General features: G+C 50.0%; 1 protein-coding gene and 1 long non-coding RNA gene across 4 annotated transcripts in view; both read right to left on the bottom strand.

The window, feature by feature from the left end:
- Positions 1-5,056: 5,056 nt before the first annotated feature.
- LOC122472788 lies at positions 5,057-7,168 on the bottom strand. The gene is made up of 2 exons (XR_006294521.1): positions 5,828-7,168; positions 5,057-5,797 (listed from the first exon to the last, which is right to left on the bottom strand). It is a non-coding gene; the product is annotated as an uncharacterized LOC122472788 (long non-coding RNA).
- A 1,411-nt stretch (positions 7,169-8,579) lies between these two features.
- The window catches only part of GRAP2 (GRB2 related adaptor protein 2), a 61,788-nt gene continuing 45,829 nt past the window's right edge, over positions 8,580-24,538 (bottom strand). The window contains exons 3-8 of one of the 3 annotated variants that reach the window (XM_043562665.1): positions 21,477-21,568; positions 18,724-18,843; positions 15,154-15,322; positions 12,669-12,854; positions 11,355-11,477; positions 8,580-10,730 (exon numbers count right to left, since the gene is read on the bottom strand). In XM_043562665.1, coding sequence (XP_043418600.1) covers positions 10,551-10,730; positions 11,355-11,477; positions 12,669-12,854; positions 15,154-15,322; positions 18,724-18,843; positions 21,477-21,568 — 870 coding nt within the window. In that variant the 3' untranslated portion in view covers positions 8,580-10,550. Of the gene's footprint in view, positions 10,731-11,354; positions 11,478-12,668; positions 12,855-15,153; positions 15,323-18,723; positions 18,844-20,255; positions 20,362-21,476; positions 21,569-24,538 lie in introns of those variants that run through there. The other 2 variants (XM_043562666.1, XM_043562667.1) reach the window with 2 other exon arrangements.

Genomic DNA, 24,538 nt, shown 5'->3' with positions numbered 1-24,538 from the left:
CACTTTTCCACACTGCCTGCAGGGGAAAGTAGGGGAGAGCCAGAGGGGAGGGGGGCCTGGGGTACATGGTTCAAGGATGTACTTTCTCTACGGGACCAGGAAGTTCTAGAGTGCCCCAAATCACAGCTGGCGGCTGAAAGGCCACTCGCCCTGACACCCTACTCGTTCTCACACCCTACATACAAGGTACGGATTCCTCCTTCTGCTCCTGACCAGGAAGCGGGAAACTCAGCTGTTGAGTGGGTGTGGAGGATGTTCCCTGATAGGACTCCAGCACCCTGGGCCACACTCAGACATACCCCTGTTCTTCCTGTGTATATGGCAGGGGAAGGATAAGGAGCTGCCAAGACTTAGAACTGGAGGCAGGGTCCGAGGAAGAAGGTGGAAAGCAGACCAGCTGCTGGAGGTGGAATGGGTAGGGCCCAACCTCTCTTTTGGGGTCACAGGGGCCACCTGTGACAATGGACATCAGATGGTGGTGGTGGTCCCAGGGAGCCAGCTGCCTTCGGGGGCCCCGGCACGAGGCCAATGGAGGGTTAAGGGGGTGAAGCACAGACAGGGAACAGAGCGGCAGCCCGTGTCCACAGGCAGGATGGCAGCCAGTGCTAAGAGACTCCAGCAGTGGGGATCTGGATTCTGGAAAGGGACTGGCATGAACTAGACGGGGAGGGGAGAACTTGGGTACCACAGGCGTCCCAGCACTTGGGCCTGGCTAGGGATCTTACTACAGGAATGAAAGAAGAGGCTGGGGCCAGGGCTCAGATCAAGGGCAGGATCAAGTAGCCAATCCTAGAGGTTTGTGCAGAACTCCACAAGTCAAGAGTTGGCCCCAGGGGGCTGGGCCTGTGACATGGCTCCAGGGGACAGAAAAGCCAGCAGAGCCCAGGGATGGGCCTTTAGCAAGCCAGGTACCCTAAGGCGACACACCCATTATGGGACTTCCTTAGGAAGTCTAGGTTCAGTAAAGGACCCAGGGAGTCCCAGGGACTCGTGAGTATCAATTTCAGAAGCTAAATTACTGTCAACAGAAGGGAGGATGTCCATGACTTTTATCTGTCCTACTAGAGACACAGGCTTGCTAGTTTCTCTCTTTTATCTCAAACACAACTCAGTCCATTCCTTTTCTGCGCCCGTCTTGAGTCATTCTTACCTAAAAGGAGTCTGAGGATCAGTGTCTATTTAGTATATGCCATCTGCACGCATCAGTGGTTTAGAGCAAGAAGAGACCTAGCCCCTCCTTTATTTTACTGGCAAGGAAAACAAGGCACGGAGGGGTGAAGAGATTTCCTGAAGGTCCAATGGCCCAGAGTCCAGGCTAGGGACCCCCCAGCCAATGCTCCCTTTCCCCTGCATCCCCCACCTCATCTGGACTTGCCATGGTAACCAAGCCTCCTCCAGCGTGGGAAGCAGAGGCTGCGTAGCCGTTACCTAGCAACTCCCCATAACCAGGTCAGAGCAGGGGGAGGGAGGAACCATGTGCTGCCCACCCTGGGGAATTCAGTCCCGCTGCGGTGGGATTGCCCACGTCAGAACGTGGCCACAAATGACCCTGGATAGAGGCAAACCTGGAAGCCCCTGAGTGGAGAAGTCTCACGCCAACATCAGTGATATTGCCGGGATTGTGGCACAGACCTGGCTGGCCGGGGCCTCTGTCCCCAGAGCAGACCCAGGGCCTCACTATGTATGGTTCTGGTTTCTGTGAATAGCATGGCAGCTGTCCTCACTAACATGCTGGCTTAATACGCACGTGGGAATCCATTGCGGAGGGCTGATGGAAGCGTGCGTGTGTGTATGTGTGTGTGTGTCCATGTAGGCATTTCAACTTCGAGGGGAAAGCTGAGGAGCTGTGCTGCCTCACTTTGCCTTCTTGTTCCTTAATTATCCCAAGAAACGTTTATGGAATGCCCTGGTCATAAGATTTGTGCATCTTCTTCTAACATTTCCTGTAGATTAGGTCTTGAAGGTCATTGCCCACTGTCACCCTACCCCACCCACTTCCTCCTTTAGGGCAGGGCTCTGCCTGGGTTCTCAGGTTCTGTCCCCTACAGGGTCCCTTCCATTGGTCTAAGGCAGTCACGGTGGTCTCATTCTCTTGGAAATGGCTGGTTTAGGAATGGCATGTGATCTAGTCATGCCAATGGGATCCGAGGGAATGGCTGCCATATGACTTCTGGGAAAGGTTTTCCTCACAAATTTAAACTGACATTGTCAGTCCGCACAGGATGTCTGGTACTGCAACAGCCACTAGGAAGAGACACCCTTGATGTTCAAAGGATGGCATCGTTGAACCATTGAACTCAGCAAGCCAGGAACTGCCCTACCTCTGGCCTTGTATGCGATATAAACTCCTTGTTGCCTGAGATACTTCAAGTCAGGGTTTCATCCTCCTGATGGATACTCTTGCTTTCGTGGCCTCAGGCTCAGTCTGAGTGGGGCGCTCAATAGATGCCTGGACAAGGCTTGATATTAAAAGTAAAAGACCCAAAGGAGACAAATGTCCCTCTCGCTGAGTAAGTCAAAGATATGACTCCTTGGTTCTTTGTCTCCTACGTTGGAACTAAAACAGAACCTGCAACTACAGGACCAGCTTCTTGAAGGTTGAATAGACTTCTTCCTGAAGGACCTGAAGGCTTCTCTTACACTGCCAGTGCCTAGCACACTTCATTCATTCATTCATTCATTCAGGCAGTGGTGCTGAGTCTGGTTCCTCTCTGCTCATGAGAGCCAACTGTGCACATCTAATCCCTGCTCCGGATTCACTGATGTCTTGTTGGTAGTTTGAAATCAGCCACGGTGGGGGGTTCTTTTTTAATTTTTTAATAGACTTACTTTGTTTTAGAGTACTTTTAGGTTCACGGCAAAATTGAGCAGAAGACGGAGTTTCCTTATACTTCCCACACGTGCGTAGCCTCCCCCGTTATCAATCACCCCCACCTGAGTGGTACACTGGTTACAGCTGGTGAACCTACATCAACACATCATTATCACCCAAAGCCCATAGTTTACCTCCGGGTTCACTCTTGGTGGTGTGCATTCTATGGGTTTTGACAAATGTGTAATGACATATGGCCACCATTATAGTATCACAGGGAATAGTTTCACTGCTCTAAAAATCTTCTGTGTTCCACCTCTTCTTTTCTTCCTCCCACCTCACCCTTGGCAACTGCTGATCTTTTTACCGCCTCAAGAGTTTTGCTGTTTCTAGGATGTCATATAGTTGGAATCATACAGTACGTAGCCTTTGCAGATTGGCTTCTTTCACTTAGTGCTAGGCATTTAAGGTTTCTACATATCTTTTCATGGCTGGATAGCTCATTTCTTCTTAGCACTTTATACCGTACCATTGTCTGGATCTACCACAGCTTAGTTATCCACTCACTTACTGGAGGACACCTTGGTTGCTTCCAAGAGTTGGCAATTATGAATGAGACAGTCATAAACATTCATGTCCAGGTTTTTGTGTGGACATGTGTTTTCAGCTCCTTTGGGTAAATACCAAGGAGCATGATTGCTGGATCATATGTTAAGACTATGTTTAGTTTTGTAAGAAACTGCCAAACTGTCTTCCAAAGGGGCTGTACCAGTTTGCGTTCCCACCAGCAGTGAATCAGAATTCCTGTTACTCCACATCCTTACCAACATTTAGCGTTGTCAGTGTTTTGGACCTTGGATTTACAAAAAAAAAATGCTTATTTATTTACTTTGATAGAGAGAGAGCATAAGCAGGGGAGGCGCAGAGAGAGAGAGAGGGAGAGAATCCCAAGCAGGCTCCATGCTGTCAGCACAGAGCCCAATGCAGGGCTCAATCTCACTACCATGAGATCATGACCTAAGTCAGTATCAAGAGTTGAACGCTTAACCAACTGAGCACCCAGGTGCTCCTGGACCTTAGATTTTCTAAGAGCTGTGTCATTGTATCTCATCATTTTAATTTGCATTTCATTAGTGACATATAGTGTTGAACATCTTTTCATGTGCTTATTTGTGATCTAATATCTTCTTCAGTGAGGTGTCTGTTCAGCCCTTTTGCGCATTTTTCATCTGGGTTGTTCATTTTCTTATTGGGTTTTAAGAATTCTTTATTTTGGATAACAGTTCTTTTCTTGTCTTTTCTTTTCTTTTCTTTTCTTTTCTTTTCTTTTCTTTTCTTTTTTAAGTAGGCTCCACACCCAGTGTGGAGCCCACTGTGGGGCCCAAACTCACAACCCTGAGATCAAGACCTGAGCTGAGATCAAGAGTTGGAAGCTCAACCAACTGAGCCACCCCAGTGCCCCTGGATAACAGTTATTTATCAGATAGGTTTTTTTGTAAATATCTTTTCTCATTCTGTGGCTTGTCTTCTCATACTCTTGACACATGGTAGGAATATTCACAACACAGAACCGGCAAATGTGACAAATCAGGGCTTTCCTTCAGAGAACAGTTGTTAAACATTTATCAGTATACCAATGCATGTCTGCATCAACCATTTATTGGGTGAACTGTTTGTGCACTCAAAAATGTTCAGGGGCTCCTGCGTGGCTCAGTTGGTTAAGTGTCCAACTTTGGCTCAGCTCATGATCTCGCGGTTTATGAGTTCAAGCACCACATCAGAGCCTGGAGCCTGCTTTGGATTCTGTCTTCAGATTCTCTGCTGCCTTTTCCCTCCCTGCTCATGATCTGTCTCTCTCTCTCTCTTTCTCAAAAATAAATAAAAACTTTTAAAAAATTTAAAAAAAATGTTCAGTCCAGTGGGGGAGGCAGGCTCAATGAATCACTGACCATATTACAGAGTTCTGAATATCGGGATAGAAGCACAACAAGGATGCTTATAGGAAAATGAAGGAGGAACATCTTCAGCAGCCATGAAGTTGGGATGGCTCCCCAGTGGGCCACTTGAGCCCTGGGCTAAGTATTTCAAAGTGAGTAGAAGTTGCATGGATCCATACTGCCCAATAAGGTAGCCACTTGCCATGTCTCACTATTTAACTCACTCACACCAGTCACATTGCAAATGCTCAAGGGCCACAAGTGTCTGGAGGCTGCCACGTTGGACAGAGCAGATAGAGAACTTTTCCATCATCATCACAGAAAGTGCTATTGGACACCACTGATCTAGACAAAAAGGTGGGGGAGAGGCATTCCAGGCAGAGGGAACCGAATGGGAAAACCCTGAGTTCTGAGACAACGTGACTCATTCTGAGGGGAGATGGGCATTGTGGCTAAACAAACAGGCAGCAGTCAGATCACAAAATGTCATTAGTGCCAAGCCAAGGAGTTTAAACTCTAGCCTGAAAGCTAATGGGAGCCTCTGGAGGCTTTTGAACAGAAGCCTGATGTCATCAAGTTTGCATGTTAATACGATCTCAATGGTAGTCAGTGGGCTGGATTAGAGGGGGCCAACCCAGAGGTGGAGAGACCGGTTCTGAAACTATTACAGTTGCCTGGGAGAGAAGCAAGAGAGGATTGAAATGAGGCAGTGACTGTGGCACAGATGTGGACAGAGGGCAGTGTAAAGAGATGTGGAGGACCTACTGAGTGATTGTGTCTGTCCCCTACGAGATGCTTCATAAATAGTTGGTTTAATGAGTGAATTAGAGCTGAGCCCAGATTGTACAACAGGGTACATGTCCCCTGGCATACTAGGTGATATCTATTGCACAAACAGGTACAAATGCGTTTCTTTTCAGCTGAAGGAGGAAGGGGCAATAAGGAGAGAGGCAAACAAGAGAGATGGTGGGGAAGGTGGCTTCCTTTGTGCTGTGTGATGGAGAGAGGGCTCTGGTGAGAAGGGAATGAGCTGTGAGGGTCCCTTGACCTAGGAAGTGCCTCTCTGGGGATCAGAGACCTAGGAAGTGCCTCTCTGGGGATCAGGGACAAGGGCTACTCAGAAGTAGGTACAGGCCATTCTCCACGCTTCCTCTTCCATGACTGCCTTGCCACGTGGACTGCAGGGCAGATTTGGTTTCCTGAAGGACTGGGCCATTTCATCAGCAGACAGGTGCACAGTAGGTTGGCAGCATCAGGAAAGACACTTTCTGCAGAAGATGTTCAGGGACAATGGAACATGGCCAGAGTAGGAGACATTAGCTGACTGATGCTCAAACACATGAGAGATACCAGCCTCCCTCCCTTGGACTCTAGGAAGTAACTGGAGATCTTGAGGGCCGTTGGCTAAAAGCTACTGTAACTTGGGCATCAATGTGAATATCACTTTGTTTACACCTACAGGTCCATAAGGCCCAGGACCTTTGGGTTATAGAATGAATGCTAGGTGACATGAGGCAGGTTTCGCTTGCTCATTCATGAAACAAATACTTGTTGAGCCTTCTGTGTGCCAGGCACAGTGCTACATGCTGTACCTACAGTGGTTTACAAAACAGAGATGATCCCTGCCCCCAAGGAGCTTACAGTCCAATAGTCCAACAGACTGGTATATGTGCTAATCAGGGAAAGCACCAGCAACCTCAAGATAATCCAATAGGAAGGGTTCTTTTAGATTAAGGCCAAGAAAGGACAATTTGAGAAAGTGACGTTTAAGCTGAAGAGGGAACAAGAGGTATGAAGGCTTTGGGGACCGATCTTTGGGCATCTGGAGGCCGAGAGAAGGCCAGTGGGTGGAGGCATGGCAGCCAGGAGGGGAGGGGTGCAGAGGAGGCTGGAGAGGGAGGCAATGCGAGACCTCACGGGGCCACATCAGGACTTGGATTCAAATTTAAGCACAGTGGCAGGGGAGTGACGTGATCAGACTTGTGTTTTACAAAGATCACTCTGGCATCTGTGTGAATGGACTGGGGATGAGAGAGTATGCAGGGAGAAATGTGTCAAGGCTTATTCAGTTGCCTAAGGGAGAGGTGATGGTGGCACAGCTGTGGTGTTGGGAGAGACGTGGAGGACCCTGAGTAGGATCGAGACAATATGTTTTTCTTGTGACCTTGTTTTGGTCTACACAGGCTGAAGAGTTAACTTTAGACAAGGCAAACAGCAAGTATTTGCTCATGCCAATCAGTGCCCACTGTGACCTGTTTCGCTTTGGGTGAATGAAATCTGACAGTGCCCCCGTCACATGGGCCATCCCCCTGCCTCCGAGCAGGACCACACCTGATGCGAGTCCATTTTATGTTCAAAGAATCCTGAGAAAGATGTTTCACAACTTCTGTAACCTCTGCTTCTCTTTAAAATAATCACTACGGGGGCGCCTGGGTGGTGCAGTCGGTTAAGCGTCCGACTTCAGCCAGGTCACGATCTCGCGGTCCGGAAGTTTGAGCCCCGCGTCGGGCTCTGGGCTGATGGCTCAGAGCCTGGAGCCTGTTTCGGATTCTGTGTCTCCCTCTCTCTCTGCCCCTCCCCTGTTCATGCTCTGTCTCTCTCTGTCCCAAAAATAAATAAACGTTGAAAAAAAAATTAAAAAAAATAATAAAATAATCACTACGGGGCAACCCCTGTTTGTATTTCATCTGGATGCCTCTCACCCTAAAGTTGCTTGATTTTTGGTAGAGATGAAGATGCTGACAAAAGTCACCCGGCCATCAAATAGGAATGACATCATAATGACAGTTCTGAGTCCTGTCTCTGCTCAGAGTGACTTATTTGTGAGCAACACAGAGAAGTGCCCGAATATCCCGAGAAAAGGGATCTAATTAGATTTTTGTAGCTTTTTAGCTGCGAAGTTCTTTGTTCTTGCTACTTAAAGTGTGGTCCGTGGACGGAGTAACATCACCTCAGAGCTTGGTAGACACGCAGGGTTGAATCAGAACCTACATTTTACCACATTCCCTGGGCAACTCACCGGCACATTAATTTTGAGAAGCGCTGCCTCAGATCAGATGCCTAAGGCCATCTGAAAGCGGGTGGGCAGTGGCAGGTACCAGACATCTGACATGCAGCGAGCCTCAGCAGGGCGTTAGGAAAACCGAACTGGTTCAGCCAGAACTAGACTTTCTCTGGAAGCTCCCTGCCCCCAGGTCATGCAGAGCATTTCAGCTGAAGTCACAGACAAGGTGTTGTTTCCCTGATTGTGTTGTGGCTGGAAGGAGGGCCGAGTGGACTGGAAATGCTGTCAGGTAGAGAGCAGCTCCTCATGCGTTCCTCCAGGCAGCACCAGAGGCCCAGGGACATTGCTTCCCAACCCCCCCAATATGGATAGTTTGGTCCTTGTCCTCTTAGCCTGGTCCCTAAGGGCCTTAGCTCCCTGTGGGTGGTTAGGATGATTCTTGCTTCCTTCTGCATTGAGCCACGTGATGTGCAGGGGCAAGGCTGTTTTAGCACCTCAATTAAAGACTCGGGCCGGGGTGGAGCAGAACATCCAGTTCCAGGGGTTCTGGAAGCCCTGCCCGCACTGTGCGGTCAACCTCTGCAGGCCAGTGACCCCCGTCCCTGGAGGGGAGTGTGACACAGACACGGGACACAGCCTGGCCAAACAAGGGCCCTGGGCGTATCACTGCTTTCTCGAGACGTGTTTCAAGGCACAAAATCCAGGCCAGAACCAAATCAGCTCCCTCTCTCTTCACTGGGGCTGGTCCTCCCACATAATCAGACAAATGGATGAGGTTTGTGGGCTGTTTAAAGCATATGGTTTGTAAATACTGTAAAATCAAACATCACTTTTGGCTTTTATTTACCGTAACATGTTCACATTACCTAGCACCAAAATAGCTTTTAGGTCTTCTCTGCCTTGCTTTTCTTTCTCCCTGTTCGTTCCTCTTCGTTCCTGTGGTGTCTTGGTCCCTGCCTTCCGTGGCGTTCACGGCTCTGCTGTAGCTCCTCCTTCCCCACCTGCTGGATCCCTCCTTCCCCTGGTTGTCAGCCGCCGGCCGGCCTGCTGACTCTACTCCAACGTCTTCCTCGCCTGTCCCACTTACCATCTTGCTCCCTTTCCCTCCCTTTGTGTCTCACGCTGCCCCTTGATCTTTTGAAACATCTCTACCTTTTCCTTTCTGTTCTTTGATTTCTAAAGGCTGCGAGCCAGATGTTCCTTACCATCACCTGACTCCCCCTGCCTCTCTCGGGCTATTTTCTCTTTCCTCCCAAGACTCGCCGTGGAGTGCCTTCTTTTCCCCTTTTTCTCTAAAGACAACAGAGGGATCGCAGAATCGTAGCATTCAGAGTCAAAGGGACGCAGCCTGTGTTACCCCGACAGTTGCTCCTGAGCCAGACACTCTTTCTTCTTCTCCTTTCACCCTCGATAACGGCTGCCCCCATCACTCCTTAGAGCAAGAAGGGCTGGGGAAGAAGACAAAGGAGCAGGCACACCTCACCCCCCGTCATTCTCCCTCACCAACACATGCACCCGGCCTGTCACTTAGGCCTCATCACACACACACACCCTCTTCTCAGGTCTCTCGGCACAGACGTGTTTGCTCCCAGGCTCCACCAAAACACTGTTTCCTTCTCCAGGGTCCCTTCTCCCCAGCCAGGCCAGCCTGTGCTCCACACCCCCAGCTGAGCCCAAGGAAACATAATTCTATTTTGAGGTGGCAGGAGAGACAGGGGCAATGGGGTCCCTCTCCCCAGGGGCAGCTCTTGGGTCGAGGCTGGAGAGAGGATGCCAGCAATGACTCTACGGCCAGATCCAACAGGAAGCTCCCGTCAAAGCCGGCTCCCTCCCAGGGTCAAGTTCAGTCAATCAGTCAACCGATCAACAATTGCTAGTCAATGCTCTTGTGGAGTGGGCTTCCCTCTCTGCCACTGGGCAAAGCATCCTCAGGACAACGGAAAACCAATAGAGACCCAAAGAGACACCCTGCGAGTTGTAAAACAATGGCTTTAAAGTCCCGCATTCTCAGCCAGGGCTTCTCCGAGCACTTTACAGAATGTCAGATGCTGCTTTCTTGGTATCCGGGGAAACAGAGGTGACACCCAAGCAAGCCACTGGGGATTTGTGAAAAACCCGCCATTTGCCAGTGCTGGGCTCCTCACGGTCTCTGTTTCTCAGGGCTGAGGAGCACTCCGGCGAGGGAGGCGAAGGTCTCCGCTGAGCACGGGGCAGGAGGCCAGCCTCGCCCAGGCCTCCAGGCACCCGCTGCTCCAGTCCCGTGTGGCTGCTCCTCTGGTCTCAGCCCAGCAGTGCCCACCCTGGTCGCGCAGGAGGGACGTTGCCCTGCAAAACCTCGAGGGGAGCGGGGCTCGGAGGTAAAGCCAAAACGTGGCCCCACCGAGTCCGGCTCCACCCTGTTGTTCTGCGTCTAACGCCGGGATGTGGATCTCTGCTCGGCTAGTCTCAGTGAAAGTCCCAAGACCAGGAGGAAGCGGTGCCATCTTAAGGACAGGAAGAACTTCGGTTTCATGTCTCTGCCCCCCCCCACCCCAACTTTCCCCCTGCCTTCCACACACCCGCTGAGGGGAGAGCAGAAAAACAAGTACGAATAGAATTCTCCACCTGACTTCCTTTCATATCAACTAATGAACCGACCGCATCGCCAATAAATTACTATTATCGAATGCACGTACACATAGGCACGTGTGTGTGCACACGCATATACACGGATGTACACGTAGTTCCAGCTGTTCTCCCCTGCCCCCTCTCTTGCAGGCAGCTTCAGACGAAAGCCTCGGGCCCCACCGGGAGGGGCTCATCGCATCATGGGGGCCACGTAGTTGGCGGGGAAGAGGCCGAGCTTGTTGTGCAGGCGGCCGGTCCACCAGGACGGGTTGGAGCTGTCCAGCACCTCCACCACCTCTCCGCAGCGGAAGCCCAGCTCGTCGTCCTCAAGGGCCTCGAAGTCGTACAGCGCCCGGGCCCACCGCACTCGCTGTCGGGGAAACACAGAGGGGTCCTGCCGAGCCAGGGCGGCTGGGCTGGCCTTGGGAGCCACGGTCACACGGAGGAGGCTCTGCGGCCAGACAGAGTCCTCCGTGAGCAGTCTGCCCTGGAGGCTGGCTTGTGGCTCTCCAGAGACGCCCCAAACCCCGCCGGAGCTGCAAGCACACCTCGCTGCACGATATCAGAACTCCGAGACTCAGGACTTTTACCCGCGGAGATGTTATTCTCCGAGGCCCCAAGAGAATCCTGGACAACTACTCTCCCTACATCGGTACGTGGTCTTTTTATTGTCTTCAGGGGACAGAGAGGATGGCAGCGTGCCCAAGCTGACAGCCCACGGTGCTAGCGCGACCGAGGCAGATGGATCGCAACGAAAAAGGCGACAGATCTCCCTCCGCTAGAGCCGGAGCCAGGACAGGGCAAGGCCCTGCGGCCAGACGACGACAGACCGGGATCGGCTCTGCCCCGGGGACACCTCTCCGCCCTCACTTGCTGGGTTCCCACCACCTCCGTTCTGCGCTCCCAGCAGCGTGTCTCTCCTGGAGGACCGACCATTTCCCTAAGTGCCCCTCTTGCCGCCTTCACTGAGCCCAGAGAGGGAAGGTTCACGTACCCCGGCCACTTGGAGCTGAACTGGGTCTGTGTGTCTCCGGTGCATGAGGGCGGCGTTCATTTCGCTGGCCATGCCCACGCCACAGTGCCCGTCGTTTATGTCAAGGCTGGTTCCCCGGCGTTCCTAGAAACACATATAACGGAGGACCCTGTCACCGCACCACATCCCTCTCAGCCCGCACCCCCCCCCCCCAAACCCCGCGCCTCGCTCAGATGCCATGGACACAGCCACTGTTCCAAGAATACTTGCTGCTGATGACAATAAGCCCCAGCTGGTGGGGTGAGGTGGAAGGATAGCAAAGGGACCTTCGGCTGTGAAGACCATGCCAGATTTCATTCATTCAATCAAAGAATATTTATCAGGCACCTGCCCCGTGTGTAGTACTGTCCTAATCACCGGGGATTTGTAGCTGGAAAGAAAAGGTCCTTGTCTTCATGGAGGGTCAGTTTAGAGGGGAAACCATACACATTTAAGTGTAAAGAGAATGTCTGAGTCTGCCAGGGTAATCAAGGAAGGCTTCCTAGAGGAGGTGATCCTTGGCCTCCAGCTTAGAGGAGGAGAAGGATCAGCCAGGAGAGGGCATTTGAGGCCAAGGGAACATCATATAAAAAGCCCCCAAGGTATGAGAGAAAACACAATCGATCATTCCGGTAACTAAAGATAGTGCAGTGTTGCTGGAATGTGTGTTTGCTCCAGGAGTGGGGAGGGTGGGGGGTGGGGAGGTTTGGGGAGAGTCTGCAGGAGAGAGGCTGGGGAAACGGCTCACAAAGGGCTTAGTATGCCCTACCGAGGAATTTAGGAACGATGTTATCTGGCTGTATTGTCCGTCTCGGTAAGCGGCCCCCAATCCCATCTGGAACAAGGCAGGGGATAAATAAATAAATAAGCAAGGCTCTATTGTGGGTGTTAAACTGCTTTTCTTGTGGATCTCCACAGCCAGATGGGTTAAGGGGCTGACAGGAAAATGGAGCAACGGTTCGCTGAATCCCCAGGGTAAGAATGTGCGTGCGTGCGTGTGTGTATGTGTGTTCCGGCGGGGAGCCGACGAATTCACAGAGACTTCTTTGCCAAGAGCAGTTCCTACATCACGTTATCATATTTCTGCCATTTGGGAGGTCCCGGGTCTTTATGAACTTCGTCAGCCCTGGTGAGGCCGGGGCCTCAGATGGCCCTCCCCCGCCCACAGTCCCAGGACCACGACAGACGCCCAGGCACGGACGGTTGTACGTGACACTGTAGGGAGTTTTCCCACACTAAGTGGCCTGAGCCTCCCCTTCCCTACCTCGCTGTGCCCACGTCGTTGTTTGGAGGTACCTGATGAAAGTGGGGGTGCTGTAGATAGCGCTGCTGCTGTGGCGGTGCCGGGGGGTACTGCGAGGGAGGGGGCGCTGGATGATCCGACAGCTTCCGGTTCATCGACGGCCGGATTTCTTCTCCCCCGGGCCCGCTGAGGTGGGGGCCTCCCTGGGGCCTCCGGTCCAGGCTGTTGCCCCGGTGACCCTGGGACAGCACGAAGGTGATGTGGTTCCATCCTCCTCCCGAATCTCCCGGCCCCACCCCGCCCTTCTGGCAGCTGTTTCCAGACTTTGCTGGAGAGACAGCTCCAAGAAACAGCTGGAGGGGGGCGGGCAGCCTAAACACAACCGGTGACAGTTCGGGCCCTCGCAGTTTCAGAAGTGGCCTCTACGTTCTCAGATTCTCCCAGGTTGGGGATTTCGGGCCTTTGGTTCACTTTCCACGTGCTACCCAGTCAGTCCCTTCCTAGCGGGCTTGTTTTCCTCTGTGTAATCAGGCCAAATATTCTGTTTCACTGACACAATGCCACCCCTCCTTATCTCGTGTTGCCACACCACGGGACAGCCTGCCCTCCCGATAAGCTCTGCTATTGACTTTGCGTGATTTTTAACTGTCATTTATAGCCTGGTGATAGAGACCCACACAGCAACCCTCTTGCAGCACCATGGAAACCAGGCCTGCCGCTGGGCATGCTGGGAAGGAGCAAGGCTTTTTGCTTAATGCGGCCATAACCTTGTGACTCAGAGGTCCTTTCTGGTTATTTTTATTTAACAATTACACAGGGCCCTGGGCTTCACATATGCCAGGCGCTATTCTAAGTGCTTTATTTGTTTATTTATTTATTTTGTTAATTAAGAAAAAAGTTTATTTGTTTGAAGAGAGAGAGAGTGTGTGCCCTTGAGCAGAGGGAGGGGCAGACAGGGAGGAGAGAAAGAATCCCAAGCAGGCCCGTGACGCTGGGATCATGACCTGAGCTGAAATGAAGAGTTGGATGCTCAACGGACTGAGCCACCCAGGCGCCCCTCTAAGTGCTTTACGAATATGAACTCGTTTAATCTAGTTTAATGCACTTTTATGCTAACTCTTTTAACTCTGCATGCACATCCTAGTAAATTAATACCTCTGTCTGTTTCTTGATTAAAATAACTCACAAGGTCTTTAGTTAACCTTTGTTTTCTTTCTGAACTTTTATGGGCACTTGCTGGGAACACCCTTTTTTCCTAGAACTGTCACTTCTCAAGCTTACAATTAACCAATTACCTGAAATGGTTTTCTCTACTTCCCCAGGGCATGTGTTGCTTTGAAAGTCTCAATGCCTTTTCAGATAACTTGTTTTCTGGGATTTCAACTATTCCAGAGAAGGCTTCTTCGTATAATACCCCCCTCTTTCTTATAACCATGTCATTTCCTTTGAAAGATATTTTATAATGTGTGTGTGTGCGTGCGGGGGGAGGGAGGGGCGGTGAATTTACCTACAGGAGGCAACTTAACTTTTCCTTGGTGTTTACTATTGTCCAGACCCTATGGCAAGTGCTATCACTATACTGTCTTGTTTAATCCTTACAACAGTCCAGGGAGGGAGGTATTCTTTTCTCTCCACTCTACAGATGAGAAATCTGACCCTCAGAAAGGTTTTTTAACTTGGCTAGGCAACAAGGACAGTTAGTGATGAAGTCAGGACTTAAAGCTAGGTTTGTCTGATGCATTTTCTATTAAAATGATACTCTAGAGGCACCTGGGTGGCTCAGTTGGTTAAGCGTCTGACTCTTGACCTCAGCTCAAGTCATGATCACACAGTTTGTGATCATACGGTGATAGCACTGAGCCTGCTTGGGATTCTCTCTCTCCCTCTCTCTCTCTGCCCCTTCCCTGCTCTCTCTCTTTCTCTCTCAAAATAAATAAACTTAAGAAAATAATTTATTAAAATATTTCTATTTCATAATGTTCTAAGAGCAAGAATTCCAGGTCAATTTTTTTCCTCCAACACCCCCACCCTCCTTCCTGTGACAAAGCTCTCCCCACTGCCTTAGTCCTAGACTCCAGGCTGCTCGCCAACATCCCTGTGTGTGACCCCCTGGCCTTCATCTCTGGACAACTCCTAAGCTAGGCTGAAAGCTATGATGTAGTAGTATGTATAATAACAAAATAAAGTATCTACAGGTAAGAGCTGATGTTTGCTGAGTGTTGTTTGTAGCATTGTTAGGAATGACGTAAGGGGAGGGGATACATTATCTTCTCCAACCTTCACAACCATCCTGTGGGCTAGGTATCACCACCTTCTGGTTTTACGGATCAGTAAACTCAGGATTGGACAACTTTCCTAAGTCACATGGCTAGGAAGTGTTAAGACAGGGTTTAACTGAGATCTGACCTCCAGATCTGAGAGTCTGTCTTCCAGAATACTCAGAGGACATGCCCATCAAATGCATTGCCTTGACGGGTCACATAGGACTCATGTTGCCTAAAATCTCCAGACTTGGGCTGATCGGGGCCTGAGGTGTACCTGATCCTCTCGGGTTCTATCCCTCAGAAAGATCTGCTTCTGTTTGGAGATGGAGGTCGTCCTGTAGTAGTCCACCAGCTTATTTAGAGATGGAAACTTCTCTGTCCACAGGAAGTAATTACCCTTGGTGTCTCTCATGACCTTGAAGTGCTGAACGTCATCCTCATGCCTACAGATCAAGGAGAATCCACATTGTATATTACATCACGACAATGTCCCCACCCCCCAGGACTGACTGCCTCCAGGGATGCCGGAGTTCTGTCTGGGCAGGAAATGGAACCACAAGTGCCTGCCCATCCAGTGGCAGGTGGGGCTGGCTCAGTTAAATTCTAAGGGGAGATTTGTGGGAGGGACCGCTCAGGACACAGGCTGCATTAGAAAGGATTTTTACATCAGCAGAAGATAATCTATTTTCTGACACTGGAGCCGACCTTTCATAAGAAAAAAAATGTTTCCAGGGTGCCTGGGTGGCTCAGTTGGTTAAGTGCCTGACTTCGGCTCAGGTCATGATCTCACGGTTTGTGGGTTTGAGTCCTGCATCGGGCTCTCTGCTGTCAGCGCAGAGCCGGGAGCCTGCTTCAGACCCTCTGCCCCTCTCTCTCTCTCTCTGCCCTTCCCCAGCTCGCACACTCTCTCTCTCTCTCTCAAAAATAAATATTTTTTAAAAAGTTCTTTAAAAAAAAAAAGGAAAGAAAAAAATGTTCTGAGTGCTTTAATGACTACAAGGTTAAGGACTCTTTACAATGTTTGTTTGAAACGTGGCGATCCCTGAGTGCTGTACTATGCTAAGAACTCTGACAAGACTCAGAGGGGAGGGCTTTTCACCCCTGTGACCTTTCCATTATCAGAAATACTTTGAACCAGCTCCTTTAAGCCCATAAACTAGCTCTGGACAGTAAGAGACCACCTTGAGAAATGTGTCACAATCGGTTCTCTATATAAAGGCGATCTCTCGGTCTTGGTTTATGTTTTACATAAGTAAGGTTACAGAAGATTTTGAACTTTTAGGGGAGAAAAGTTATATAGTGATGTGGTGTTGTCATTGTAAAGGACCTCTGAGATTGGTTAGCCCTGTCTCCACGTTACAGATGAAGGAGGACGCTGGTTCAGAGAGGTGGCGGGGGCTTGGCCAAGGCCACCGTGAGTGAGTGGCAGAGCTGAGGCAAGAACCTCGCTCTCTGATTCCAGTCTAGCGAATTGGGCCTGTCACACCGTGTGCACATGCTAACTTCTTTTAGATCGGCACCTTTTAGCACCAGCTGGAAATATTTGTACCAGGATTGGAGAAATTGGATTTTATTCATCTGGAAAGGGGGACCTTGGCCTTTACTAATAGCTCAATTAGTAACAGCTCAATTCCTCAGTGTTTCTCCATCACCAAGTCCTTCTCTTTTGGATGTCAAGTTTATTTGTCAAACAGACACACATTTATGTCTAAAAATAAACTAATGATACGAATTGCCTGATCCAACAGAAAGGTCACGAATTTAAAGAGAGTTGGAGAGTAAAGATACCTCGGAAGGTTAGCGCAGGTTTCTTAAGGATGGAATCAGTGGTCCATGTTCAGAGGGGACAGGAATTTTGACTGATCTTCAGTCTCCTCTTATGGGCTGGGCTCTGCTCAGAGCCAGGTGAGCCTGCGCAGTGACCTCTGCTGGACTGCTCTGGGGTAGAACTGACTTTGCAATCACTGCACGGCCTTCCCCTTGGAGGTGGCCCCTAACAGATGCTTTCTTCACTCTAACACCACACGGCTTAATTCATTAAGTCATTACTCCTCACATCTGTGCGTGGAGGAGGAAATATTCTTGTGATATAATTATTCATCTACCACCTCTTAGTCAAAGAAACAGAGAGAGAAACATTAACCCTTGCTCTCTCATGAGCTGAGAGGACTGGATGTCAGGCTTGCAGCTGGTCATGTGCGCCCATGGAGAGAGAGTGGCTGCACCAATGTGTCAAGTTCAGAGAGGGGCCGAGAAAAGGGTGTTACTCAGGGCTCCAGACTCTAAAACCTAGTGTTTCAGACCCTTAACAAATGCTAAGTGATAGGACTACAATTAGCTCTTAATTATCTTTGCATGACAGAAAGCAGATGTATGAATAAATGAAAATGATTTGCTTTGGAATATATTATGCCACATTTCTGCAAGAGATATAATCATGATTATGGCGATATTCACAAGGAGCTGCACTGGCAGAAGTCAAGGCTGACCGTTTTGGAGAATTCACCTTAGTGGAGGAAATATAAACCATGATTTCTAGCTGAAAAGCCACAGTCCACTTCATGCAAACCAAAGGCACCGAGAGATGCCCTTCAATGTAACCATTTCCGGGGTCCAGTCTGTAATCGGGGCCCTTAAGAAAGAGATTTGGTTGTAGGATTTATCAATAGAGCAAAATTGCATTAAAACCTGACAAATTTAGAATCTGTGATACATCAGTGTAGGCCTGAGCTAAAATTTACTACTGCCTAAGCTGTGAAAAAAAAAAAAAAAGTTTTAGTTAAGGAAAATTAAGAGTTTAAGTAAGATTGCAAGGGCAAAGCTAATGAGACCAAGCTATTTTTGAGCACTTTAGAGGCATACGTGCATATGAATGGTTGACCCATTATTTGTAAGTCCTTCCTACCTATTCCTTAAAATATCCATTCTTTCTAAAGAGTAAAGTGGCCTCAGTTCATTACCTGAGATTGGATTTATGCGCTTAAAGCACTAAAGCTGTACGCCTTTCAAAGCGTATTGAACAATCTGAACCAACATTTCCTGTCAATGAACTTGACAGGCGGTCCCACCGCACACGTCTCCTCCTGCATGGAAATCAGTGTTAATTTATGCACTTTCACATGTGGCCACCACGCCTGATATGGGACTCGCGATTCCAGACAGGCTGACCACACGCAGTGTGCTCAGACTTGGGGTTTCTGAGTGTGGGGCTGTGTCATGTTTATGCCTGGACTGACTCACTTCCTCCCGGGCATGCACACGAGTGAGATTTTGCTGCTACCGTCCCTCACCCCAGCCCTCCTCGGCTCCCATCTGCTGCTGTCAGCTTGCTGCATTACAGTGTGTTGACGTGGCCCTTCCTTTTGTGCCCCCATGTACAACCACCTCTGTCCCCTACAGCAGTGACTTGGGATTTTAATTGTCCTCGGAGCCTTCTTCCGACGTATATCAGTAGTTAAAGAAAAGGTTCAGATTTAAACCTCAAGACAGATGTGGACACCTGGGAATTCTCCCTTCCTTCTCCTGCCCCGCTTCCTTGCACAAATACTCATTGAACACCTACTGGGTGCAAGGCACTGTTAAAGGCACAAAGATGAAATAGAATAAAATCTTGTCCTTCCAGAAGCACTTGGGCTGGAAGGGGAAGCAGATGAACATCTACATAATTTGGCCACAAACCAGCGTACCGAAGAGTTATATACATGTGTCATCGGAAGGAAATGGACGGCATCCCAGTTGATAAGATGCCTGGGCCCCGTGGCCACCATGCTCCTGAGCAATAAATAGGTCACATTCAAGAGGTCACCTCACGGCCTTAGCAGTCTGGGTTGGGGGTGGCCAGTACCTGACGGAGATGGAGAAGTCCCCTGGGGAGCTCTGGCTGGCCCGGATGATGAAGAAACCAACCTCCTTGCCCATCAGTAAGTTCTCTGCCTGGTGTCGGGAGAGGCCTTCGTGAAACCATCTATTAGATGAGATAAAACCAGAGGATCTTGGTGAGTTGCCAGAGCGATGGAGGGGAAGGGGAGAAGAGATGAGCCAAAGGGACAGAGGCCGGGGACTCTGGTCAGTAGAGAGCAGAAAGAGGCCGAAGGGGGGGCCGGGGCCTCTAAAACCAAACACGTGCTCTAGGCGGTTTGCAGGCGAGGCAAGTGAGTGTTCCCCTGACGCACCCCCTTTGTTCCTTCCCTCTCTCTCGCTTGGAAAACCTGAATCATGGAAATGTGCCACTGCACCAAAATGGGACAGTGTGGGAGTGACTCGCTGCGGGAAGCGGCCGCCTGCTGGCAGCTATGTGAGGGATGTCACTAGGAAAGAGCGCTGCAGGGACAGATGATGTGCCAGCAAGACAGGAGCCCCTTCAGGCGCTGGGGGACCGGAGCTGGGGAGCCGTGGGCTCTCCCCCAGGCTGAGAGCTCACTGGGCCCCCCTGAGAGCCCAGGGGCCCTCATGATCCGGGTGGCATGGAGCAAGGCTAGCAGCGACCAGAGAGCAGCGTCTACACAGCCAGCTCCGGGGCCCTCCCCCAAATCCAGGAAAATAATCTTTATGGTGGAAAAGAAGAAACAGGGGAGAAACTACACTTTCAGGGGAACAGTCAGGGTGGCAGGCAGCCTCTAAGTGTCGCGGCAGGCGGCAGAGCGCGTGTGAAGGCCAAGAGCTGCCATAGAGGCAAGGCAAACAGTAGCTGCAGCCTCAGGGCAGGTGGCCAGAAACCTCTCAACCACACAAGAGCGAAATGAGTGTTTGCGATCACTCAGCGGCCCTACGAGGGACTGGCCCCATTTCCTCAAGGCGGCTGCTCCATTGTTGCCCCTGGAAGGCTAGTATGTGCGTCCCCCTAAGGTGAATGTCCCACACTCTTTGGATTCCTTTGTGAGCAATTCTCTACGCTGTCTGGAATTTAGGAACCTAGACTCCAGACAGGAGCACCTTATTCCAGACCTGGTGCCTGCAGGCGAAGTTTCTTTGGGCTCCGAGGGGCTGGAAGCAGAGGGTTTCTGGTGGTCACCTGCCTAGAGATCCTGCCAGGATATCTGTCGTGCTTTGCTGCAGGGCTGAACAAGGGACTGCCCGCGCCACAGCTTTTGCCTTGTGCAGGAAATGTAATGGGGCCGGGCAGAGGAATGGGCCGCGCTCCTCAGCAGCCATACCTCAATGGAAATATTTTGGAAGAGGCAGCCAGCAGTTAGGAGATCGTTTAGAAAGTACACACTTATCCTCTGATGGGAGTTTGACACGTGACTTCAAGACTTGCAAAAAACGTCCACACGCTATAAGTTAAACGAGCGGGCAGGGGTACGTTATTACGCATCATTCCAAAGCTATTCACTTGTTCATTCAACGGTTTTTATCAAATATCTACTATGCGCTGACCTGCTTCTGGGCACTCGGGATACAGTGGTGAGCAAGGTGGACAAGAACTCTTGCTGCCACGGAACTTATGTTCTACCATGCTGAGACAGTGGACCCAGTTGTTCACTGTGACCTTGATAAAAAGGTTTCAGTAGGAGGAGAGAAGTTAGAGATAAGAGTGCACACAATTCTTTTGAAGAAGGGGAGTGGTAGCTGGAAGGGGACTTGGGATCAAGAATGTTTTTTTGGTTTTTTTTTTTTTTCGTTAGACGGGAGACATTGCAGCATCTTTGTGGATGGGAGTGACCCAGCAGAGAGGAAGAGAGAATTGATGTGAGACAGAGAGAGAGGGGAGAGTTTCTGCCAGAGGCACAGACGATTCTTCCCAAACGGCTGCAGGAAAGTCAGTGTCCCAGTAAGTTGCAGGAGGTGGGTGGATGCAGTGAGTCAGGTGGGGGGATGGGCAAGAGGGGCTTTTCCGGTGGCTAGATCGTCCCAGTGACCCTGACCCTGAGTCAACAGTGCCGTGGGGGAGGGGCTGGAGGCTTAAGGAGCGAGAAGGTGTGAGGGGGTCATGGAGGAGATTACAGGGCAACATCAAGCGCTGAGGTCAGTGGTCATTCTGTCGGTTCAGTGGTCAGTCCTGGTTCACAGGGTCGCCCACACCGCTTGGGGTTTCTAACAGACCTCTGCTCTTTGGGCTAGACTGTGACTCGCGGACCAGATTAGATTTCTATCTAACTTTTGTGGTCAATTCTTGAGACAAACGAGACCCAATCTCAATTTTTCTGTTTCCTCCTTAGGAAGGGAATTTCCTCTTCCCCCCACTCTGATTGTTCTCACTGGTTTGAGCACGGTTTAGGGAAGGCAGGGAGCTGTGTGGGGTCCCTAGTGAGGGTGGAAGGGGTTGGGAGAAAAGACTCGCTCTGAAGAGGCAGCTTCTGACACGGGTGGCCAACAGCGCCCCCGGTGGAATTTGTGGAAACCCTGTGATTGCGGTTATAGATGAGTTTAGCTTATAAACCTAAAACAGGCGATACATGCACATGGTATAAAATTCAAAAGGGAATGCAGTGAAATGCAAATCTCCCTCCCACCCTGGCCTTCAGCTTTGTGATTCCCTCTCCAGAGGCAACCGGTTTTGACAGTGTCTTGGGTATGGATGGATAATTTTAGTGACTGCTGAAAAAGTAAGGGGAGTGTGAGTGGGTAGGCCCGTGTCAGCAGGCTGGAAATACTTACTCAGGAAACTGGATGTCTATAAAATTCTTGGGCACATATCCTTCTTGGCTCCCAAGCTCCGCCTTGAACCACTCCTCTTGGTTACTTAAGATCTACATGGAAGAGAAGGAAGGAAGGACGAAGATTGTAGGGAGGACGCCAAGAGGCAGAAGAAAGGGGCTGCAGGGCAAAGAACACCCTTTTGGATTTAGAGGGAAATAAGCCAGAGAGACAACACAGGTGCTCCAGTGGGAGAGCAACAGGTTTGTCTCTAGAGTTTGGCTTCCTTGACCCCGAGCTAATTTCTGTCCCCTAGTGCCATCCACACATGGGACGCCACCATGGCGTGACCTCCCAGACTCAGCATTCAGGGGCCTCTCTGCAATCCTTTCTCTTTATATGTTGGAAACTCATGTGTCCCAGATCTCAGCATCTGAAGTTCCTCATGTGAGCAGGTGTTGGGAAGGCAAGAGCGGCCACTCCGTGGTTTTTTTCTTCTCTGCTAGGTAACCAGGAACCTTTTAAAAATTTAATTTGTTCCTTTTTTTTTTTTCAACAAGCAAATTAAAACTTAAACATCCAGTGGGGCCAGCTTTGAAAACAGTAACTCTCTGTGTTCACACTCCATGTGCTTCACAAACAATTTGGACGTAACTCAACATGTCTGGGATGCCTTTTCTAAACTTGCTTTTAGAGCCAGATCACAAGCAAAACCAGAAGTTCGGTCTCATTACTGTATGGTCCTTCTTTGACTGTGACCCCAAATGCTATCACTTCCCTTGATTACTCATATGACTCACCACTCGGCTCTATGTGGCTTCTGGTTATTTCAGAAAATAGTAGTTTCGCTATTAAAAGACAAATATTTGCCCCCATCCCCCACTGAGAATGTTTCTAAAGCGGGCGGCATGGACTTGAACAATAATGAAGGCGGCAGAGCAAAAAAATGAAAAGAAGCTTAACGGTGTCATTGAACCACTGAATTAGCCACGCTGGAGCCCTCCTGCTTCGGGACTTTGTACGAGAAGTAATAAATTTGCATTATTGTTTAAGCCGCATTTAAGTTTCTGTTTCTTGTAGCTGAAGACTCCGTAACAGATAGACATGCTACACTAAAGGAGAAAGCAGAAGGTGGGCAGGAAAGACTGCCTGGAGGAGAGACCCTGGGGTTGCCCAGGCAACGGAAGGAGTTACCCAGGCAAAGTCAGACGGTGCAGGAACTTCTGGGATGAGAGGAAGTGAGGTGCATTCTGGGAATGAAAGGCTTTCGTCCCGAGGGAGGTTAGATTGTGGCCCTAGGGGCCGAGGGGATACCAGAGGTACTGGCCCTTGTAGCCCATGTTGGAAAGTCTGGGCTTCCATCTTGAAATTTATGGGGAACCACTAAAGGATTCTGAGCAGGGACATAACACAGCCAGAATTAGAGCCAAGAAAGAGCCCTGCGTCAGAAAGTGAAGACGGATTGGGCAGGGGAAAGTCTGGGAAGGGAGTGCAGCCATCCTGGGAAGGGAAGAGGTATTTTAGAGGAACCTGGAAGCAAAGTGTGCGGGATTTCGTGACTGTTCTTGGAACCAAGGGAGAAGTGGACTCTGGGAGGGCTCCGGATTTCGCCCTTGGGAGACCGAGTGGGTGGTGATGGCTTTGCTAATACATGAGGAGAAGCAGGTCTGAGGCAAAACCCATGGGCTTCAGATTGCATGTGGGTGCATGTGGGTGAATCCAAGCTGCCCCCTGAGTCTGAGGAGAAAAGCTCAGTGAGCCGTTGGAGATGTGTGTCTGGGCTGGGCAGAGAGGTCGGGGCTGGCATTGGGGATTTCAGAGTCGTCCTACGGCAGGTGGAGTTGAAGTCTCGGTCCCATGGGTTTCTCTGTCCCAGAGAGGAGCAGAGATGAAGACAGCGAAGTAACTGATACTTCGAATATCACCCCCGGGGTGGAAGAAAGGGGCCGGCCCTCCGCGTTTGGAATTGAGAAGGCTTGGTTTCCAGCTTGGCCCTGTCACTCGCTGTGTGACTTTCCGCAGGTCAATTAGCCATCTGATAAATGGGGACAGTGACAACCAGCTAGCATCTCCCGAGCTGATGTGAGGATCAGATGAGCTCTGGTACCTCGGAGTCCTTCAGAAAGTGCATACTGAAAGGGGCGCCTGGGTGGCTCAGTGGGTTAAGCATCTGACCTCGGCTCAGGTCGTGATCTCGTGGTTCGTGGGTTCGAGCCCTGCAGCAGACTCTGCTGACAGCTCAGAGCCTGGAGCCTGCTTCAGATTCTGTGTCTCCCTCTCTGTCTGCCCCTCCCTCCCTCTGTCTCTCTCTTTCTCAAAAGTAAATAAACATTAAAATTTTTTTAAAACACAATTCTGCAAAATGTGGTATTCTTGGGAGGGAGACCTCCAGCTCCGAAGGACATAGTAGGGTTTATAAGTTCTTTAAAGCGTTATATGTGTATGTTTTGAATTTAATCACCTGTTCTGAAGAAATAAAAGTGTGTCTCATATTTGAGTTCTAGAATTGCTGAGGACAGAAAACTTTATAGTTTCTATCATTAAATATGACTGCTGGTATCACTAAGGACTCATGGGTATGTGTATGCCGGGAGGGGGCGGAGTGGGGGGAGCAGAAAAATCTAGGTCAAAAAAAGCACTTGGAAACCCGGCACTGGTGCCCGGGATTCACACAGAGAACACAAGGACATTTCACTCCATGCCTTCACCCCTCAACGTATGGCTTTGGAGTTCCTTTCTCCCGTCACATGGGAGTGCGATGTTTGGGCTGGGTAGCACATGTCAAATACGAAGGTGAGCGGGGATAAGGTAAAAGAGGCCATGTGGAAATTGGCTCATCACGGTAAGAACCAACTATGTACTTTGTTCTCTGACCTGAAACCAGCTGTAATTTTAGTCATTGTGGCTCACACCCATCTACCTCCTGTAGCAACTGAAAGATTATCCCACGATGGCGGCCATTTCTCCCCACCACCTGGTGCTCCGTCTGCCTAAGATCGTGTTCCCAGAGAGGTGAATTTACAGGCTTTTTATGGCGTATAGAAGGCAAGGTTTTAAAAGAATCTCATTTTCTGCAAAGAGGA

The sequence above is a fragment of the Prionailurus bengalensis genome, chromosome B4 (genome assembly GCF_016509475.1).
Source record: "Prionailurus bengalensis isolate Pbe53 chromosome B4, Fcat_Pben_1.1_paternal_pri, whole genome shotgun sequence".
Lineage (NCBI taxonomy): Eukaryota > Metazoa > Chordata > Mammalia > Carnivora > Felidae > Prionailurus > Prionailurus bengalensis.
This window is presented reverse-complemented; position numbering and strand designations above follow the sequence as displayed.